General features: G+C 43.9%; 1 protein-coding gene across 1 annotated transcript in view; it reads left to right on the top strand.

The window, feature by feature from the left end:
• The first annotated feature begins 420 nt into the window (after positions 1–420).
• The window catches only part of CD2AP (CD2 associated protein), a 127,958-nt gene continuing 121,472 nt past the window's right edge, over positions 421–6,906 (top strand). Inside the window, exon 1 of the mRNA XM_075598497.1 lies at positions 421–575. Coding sequence (XP_075454612.1) covers positions 572–575 — 4 coding nt within the window. The 5' untranslated portion in view covers positions 421–571. The remainder of the gene's footprint in view (positions 576–6,906) is intronic.

Genomic DNA, 6,906 nt, shown 5'->3' with positions numbered 1-6,906 from the left:
TTTGTCACTTTTTTTACTCACCATAACTTAACTCAGTATTATGTTTTTTTTTTTTTTTTTTTAATATATATTAGTTATGGATACCTACACATATATAATAAAATATAATGTAGATATATTATAGTTATATATTAATAATGGTAATTATTCTTATCGATGACAATAAATATACCTATGTGTTTCCTCCTCCTGCTGTGACGTCACTTCACCTGGCAACAGTCGGACAGAGTGTCCCACTCTGGAATGAAGGGAATAGCGCAGGAGAGCGGGAGCGAGCGGTGATTGGGCAGCGCGGGGTGCTCACGTGATCTCGCGGGATCTCGCTGGGCTCCGAGGTGGCGCATTCGTTGTGTTGGTGTCTGGTGGCGCTGGGCTCGGCTGGGAGAGACAGCGGGGGGAGGAGAGACAGGCGGAAAGACAGCGGGGGGAGGGACAGAGACAGCGAGGGGTGGAGGGAGAGACAGGCGCTGAGACGGCCGGGTTGGGAGCAGCCTGAGTGCGCTTGGATGGGCTCAGCCTGCCGCTTGGAAGTGACGGAGAGAGCAGGGAGGCCTCGGACACAGCCGGCAGTATGGGTGAGTGACCGCTCAGCGGCCTCTTGTCAGCTCACATCTGGAAGTAAAGGAGCTCCTCACTCCCCTGAGTCCGCTCTCATATGAGCCCCTCCCTCCCCTCTCATAGGTAGGAGCTCCTCACTCCCCTGAGTCTGCGCTCATGGGTAGGAGCCCCTCGCTCCCCTGAGTCTGCTCTCATGGGTAGGAGCCCCTCGCTCCCCTGAGTCTGCTCTCATGGGTAGGAGCCCCTCGCTCCCCTGAGTCTGCTCTCATGGGTAGGAGCCCCTCGCTCCCCTGAGTCTGCGCTCATGGGTAGGAGCCCCTCGCTCCCCTGAGTCTGCTCTCATAGGTAGGAGCTCCTTACTCCCCCGAGTCTGCGCTCATGAGTAGGAGCCCCTCTCTCTCCTGAGTCTGCGCTCATAGGTAGGAGCCCCTCACTCCCCTGAGTCTGCGCTCATGGGTAGGAGCCCCTCACTCCCCTGAGTCTGCGCTCATGGGAAGGAGCCCCTCACTCCCCCTACTTACTGGCCGAACATTTGAAAGCCTCATTTCGGAGTGATTTGGGATGTGCAGTAGATCACTGAAACTTTCATTGACTTGCATTGGGATGAGGGAAATATCTACAGTGAGACAAGATTTTTTTTTCTTTCTTTTTCTTCCCCCACCTGGAAATCAGAGGCTTTGGCTCGGTATAACTCCCATTGCAAGTGCCACCAATGCAGAAGTCCAATAAAGCCAATATACAATCACTCCTTATTTCCTTCATAAGTCACTGCAAAAATTGCAAGTAGGAATAGAGGATTGCAGTTGATTCTGAATTGGTAGCAATTGCACAAATCAATAGTAAGAGTTCAAGTCTAATATGAATAATGTTTATTTAGCACCAACAATGTGCGCAGCGTTTTACAACATTACAATACAAGGTGAATGCATTACAAACAATAGGAATAAATGCCACGGTTAAAGGAGACCCAGCCCCAAACAGCTTACAATCCAATTGTTATGTTGGGATGCTTACAGACATATTAGGAGTTATTAATATGTTGCAATACCTGAGATGTGATAGTTGGCACAATGACGGCTTAGCTGAGATCCTTGCATATGCTTTTTTTTTTTTTTTAATGAGAATTGTCGCCTGGTTTTGCCTTGGTTTATTTACCAAACAGTTTCCTTTCATTCCTCTGCTGTGCTGGGTGTATTTCCTCAGGAGGCAGCTGCCTCTGCTGTTGCTGCAGAAAAGGGATTATGTTTACCAGTAAAACACGGGATTATGATGTGCAGCCTTCTTGTTTATTTTTATTAAAAGAGAAAAAAAAAAAAAAAATCAGAGCCAATGTGAAAAAAAGCTTTGCAGGTTCATTCGATACCTGCTGGTAAACCCCAAATGCAAGCGTGCACAACCTAAAATGAAGAATCTAAAAAGTACATTTTATTTTTTTTATATTGAGTATTTGCAAGAGCTCGGGAACTTTAAAAACAACCAGATATATTAATCTTACGGTATGCAGAAGTAGAGGCATTTTAAGAGGAAATGCCTCTAGATATCCCTTTTTTGAGTTGTGCGCAATCCTGCCCTGTGCAGTGCCGTGTTGAATTTTTCAGAATCGCAGGTGTTGTTGACCTGAGCAAACGTTTACGGTACTTTTTATGCAAAAATAAGTGCGGATTGATTTGCAACCCCAGAATGGGGTAGAGAGGGTGATTTGGTTTCTCAGGTTCTAGCAAATTTTCCGTCAGTTCTCAAACGTCTTAACAGACAACACCCCCCCCCATCTTTTCTTTTTCATGCTAGTGTCGTGTGCTGTAGTTATTCCATGGAGTTTCATTTATTTATTTATTTTTAACTGTAAACTGAAATACAATATGCCAATGTATTTCTTATTTTAACGTTTTTTTGTGCTGGCCTGTAAATGATTGAACCAGATGATACGATTCTGTGACACGTTTGGCTGAGGGTTATGACACACCAGGGTGTCGGTGAAAACTCTTAATTAGTACTGCACTAGGTTGCATATGTAATGGTAACTTTTTTTTTAGACTGAAATGTTGATTATGTTTAAGAAAGAAAGGAGTGAGAGGGAGTAAGTAGGTGCTATGGTACCTTTTATTTGATCAACAAGTAGTTGATATGGTAGAAGCTTTGAAAGCTTGCAACATTTCAACTACTTGTTTGTCCAATAAAAGGTACCATACCACCTACTCCTCTCCCTCCTTTGTTATTACTACATGAAAGAAAGGACTAACATGGCTACCCACCATTCTTTGCTGGTTATGTATAAAACAGCATAGCAAATAAGATTACAGTTCTTGGGAGCAGGTTGGAAACCCCCCCAAGTATGTATGTATGTAGCACCATTAATGTACATAGCGCTTCACAGTAGTATTATATGGAACTTAATGCTATAAATAGCAAATAATACAAATGACACATAATGGGAAGAAATGCTTCAGACATAAGTGATATTTAGGAAAAGGCCCAGCCCTGAAGAGCTTACAATCTAAGCCCACACACTGCTACATTTTCAGAAATCTCACCTGGAATGTGTGTGAGCCGGCAACATTGGAGGTAGAGTAGAGGGCTTCTCTGAAATACAATCTGCGATGCTGTATTTAAGTAATAATCCCCGAAGAACAGGGCATTACTGGCCAATAATGCTCTGGCTGGAAGAGTTGAAGGCCCGAGGCGAAGCCGAGGGACATTAACCCAGCCAGGGCATTATTGGCCAGTAATGCCCTGTTCTTCGGGGATTATTACTATTATAGGCTAAATGTAGGCTTTTAAAAAAAAAAAATCATAAAAAAAAGATACATTTTTGTAGTCATTGATTTTTATCAGTGTATATACCTGTGTAGGAAAAAGTAGTAAAGTAGAAGATGAGAGAGTTGAGGGACGGGAGAGAGAGAGGTTTAGGGGGGAAGATAGGTGAAGGGGGGGAAAGAGAGATGAGGTGGGGGGGGGAAGAGATAAGTGAAGGAGGGGAGAGGTGAGGGGTAAGAGGGAGGGGGGGAAGAGGGAGGTGAGGGGGGGAAGGTAGAGAGAGGTGAGGGGGGGGAAGAGAGAGGTGGAGGAGGGGGAAAAGAGATAAGTGAAGGAGGAGGGGGGAGAGAGAAGGGGAGGGAGAGAGGTGAGGGTGGGGGGAGGGAGAGGTGAGGGAGGGGGAGAGGTGAGGGAGGGGGAGAGGTGAGGGAGGGGGAGAGGTGAGGGAGGGGGAGAGGGGAGAGAGAGAGAGAGGCGTGGGGGGGGAAAGGTGAGGGGAGAAAAGGGGTGAGGGGGGAGGTGGGTGGAGGGAGGGTGTGGGAGAGAAGTGGGAGGACTGTGATATTAACTATAACTAAATAAAAACAAATACAAATTACCTTACAGTAGCACAGGCAATAGATGTGGTGAGAAATATTACTTTGTTGCAAGCAACAAAGTTACCAGTTGGGACACTGCAGCTTCTGACAGCACTAGCAGCTGTGAGAGAGAGGGGGAAAGAGGCTGCTTGTGCTGCCCTGTTCGAGCAGAGCTGCTGCAGTTAAGATTTCAACTTGCCGGGTTATTCTCAGCGCGAGCCCCTGTATCTCTGCTTTGAGGTGAGTTGGCAAGTTGTCAAAAATTCTGGCCATTACTGAATGAGCAATGCCCGGAATTCTGACCAATCAGAGAGCAGGGATATCAGTAATGCCCGAAATTTTACTGCTTTAGCCTATAATTACTGTTAGTGATGTTCAACAGTTGATTGTTATTTGTTGTGCTGTCTACAGTATATTTCTGGCCTTCGTTCTTTTTTTTTTTATCGACCTGAACTAACTGGGACAGTCCTGGATAGACCAGGAGCGTTGTTAGCTTGAGTTATGTCACATTAAAGGAGCAAATGCTCCCCAAAAATGAAAGTCAATGAAAGTTTGAGATCTGCTGCATATTCATCCTAAATCGCTCTGAAACGAGGCTTTTACATGTTGGCCAGTAAGTAGAGGGAGTGAGGGGCTCCTAGCCCTTAGAGCGGACTCGGGATTGAGGGGCACCTAGCCCTGGGAACAGGCTCTGCATCTTCCCAAGATATAGGAGATGCTGGTAGCAACTCTGCAGGTTTAAAGCTCCCGGTCACGTGGGTCAATAAGAAGCCGCAAGGGATGACATCACAGCTTGTTATTGGCCTGCGTGACAGCCACCATTTCTATAGCCCCACTTTGCCCTACTGGAGCTTCTACTGGTACCCCAATTACTATGGAGATAAGTATCTCAGGATGGAGGTGGTCCCGGCTTTTAAATTAATGTTCAGCTCCGGAGACCCCCTGCTTCAATCCTTTAACCCTAATAAAAATAAAGGATGGCTAATGGGATCCTGCAGTTGATGGCGGTGCTGTTTTCATCTCTGGGAACCCCTGTTTCTGAGATGTATTTGTGTTCAGTTCCCTCCAGGGGAAACAAAATGGTGGCTTCCATCTCTGCGTCACACTGGCCAGTAGGAATCCGCAACATCCTCCTTGGAGTGATACCAGTATCTTTTTCCAGCAAGTCTCTCAGGAACCTGGGGCTCCTTTGAGTTGAAAATAGCACTGTTCAGCTAGGAGGGCTCCGTGGTTCTTATCCTTTAATCAATAATGAGGGTCCAAATGGGCGGGATTGCTGCTTTTATTTAATCACATCCAGCTTCATTATTTGAAATCCAGTATAACTAACTTCACACTGCTGAGACCCAAAAGACTGACACAGCGGTCTGTGAGGTGGGCGTCTCTGGCTGTGTGCTTTAACCCAGGCTTTTCTGAAAAGCTGTGTAATATGGGCATGCATATGCTTATCGAGATCCATGCTGAACTGGATATGAAGCAAAACGTGACACTGCTCTCATTTCCATATCATTACCCAGAGTCCCTGGCTGCAGTGGAAGCACTGTATGCTGAGATCATGGGGAGGCAGGGTTGTGGACCTGTCTGAGATGTGAATGGGCTCACAAGTGGTACTTTTATTTGCTATAGCTTCCTTTACATACAGCAACCTCAATAACATAATAGTCTCAATTGGTATTTGAAGTCCCATATGTCTTTAGTACAGTATATTGTCACTTAGGCACATTTTTGCATTGGTTACATTGCCCTTTTAAAGATAAACATGGCAATCTATAAATGTGCCACAGAACCATATGCAGAGGCTATTATACACAGTGCGCTTATTCCCATTACTATTTGTAATTAATTACATTCCCTGTTGAGATTTGAAACAGAATACCGTTGCTGTCATTGGTTTGCATTTCCTTCCTTTAAAATTAAGTTTTGCTACATAGTAATCTTAAATTGATTTATTCACTTGTTTTTTTTTTTTAAAGATATCCAGAAAAATGAGTTTGCTTTGTATTTTTTTATTTTGAGGGTTGTTCCTTTGGCCATGTAGTGGAAGACTGACATCTTGTATTAGAGGCAATCCAAGCAGCTGTTTTTTCCCAATTTTTTTTATATAGCTTTGAAGCAGAGTGTCTCCGAAGCTTAACATTGGCACAGAAGCGCAACACACATGCCATAGTTTTCAGCATCCCGAATGCACGCTACATATAATGCTTCAATACATCAGGGGCCATAATGACTACGCTTGGTTAATATTGACCCTTTTAGCCTATTCAAGTAATTTCTTCTGGACTAGCACTACTTAGTAAATATGGCCCCGTATGACTCGTTCACTTGAATGGTGATGTACGTTTTCTTATGAAATACGGCTTCTTAGTGAATGTGCCTTTAATATGGTTAGCGAGCAGGGTATTGTTTTTACAGTTGCGATAAATGAGCTGTACAATGTCAACACGACTGTGTGTGTGTATCTTCTAACAATTAATTGTACTTAAGTTAAATGTACTTTGATTTTCATCCTGTTTCATGTGGGAATTTGTGGGATGGGTGAGTGGCCCCATGTGCATTTTGGACTTAATGTATAAAATTATTGCATTCACACGGCGCCCTGTTTTTTGGATCCAAAAACTGTTAGATTCTTTCTGTTTTTCAAAGCATTTGTAAGGCTGTCCGTCAGAGAGCTGCTGTAAATGAATAATAATGTTTGAATATATTCCCCTCTTGACCATCTTATGGTGACATAATATTTAACTAATGCTATATTTAGAAAGGAGTTCGTTTACCTCCTACAAACACATACCTCTTTTCATACTAGCGCACTACAGTACAATGAAAAGAGGTACTGTATTACGTTTGTAGGAAGTAAACAAACTCCTTTCTAAATATAGCATTAGTTAAATATTGGTTAAACCTGTAACACTACGTTTTTATATCGGGATACAATATGGCCAATATGTCTTCTTTTAACACTACTGATCATGCTTGGAGTGCCACACAAGGTATTCTCTTATTGTTTGGGAACTTAGAC

The sequence above is a fragment of the Ascaphus truei genome, chromosome 4 (assembly GCF_040206685.1).
Source record: "Ascaphus truei isolate aAscTru1 chromosome 4, aAscTru1.hap1, whole genome shotgun sequence".
Taxonomy (NCBI): Eukaryota; Metazoa; Chordata; class Amphibia; order Anura; family Ascaphidae; genus Ascaphus; species Ascaphus truei.
The sequence above is the reverse complement of the archived record's forward strand: the minus strand, read 5'-3'. Positions and strand labels throughout refer to the sequence as shown.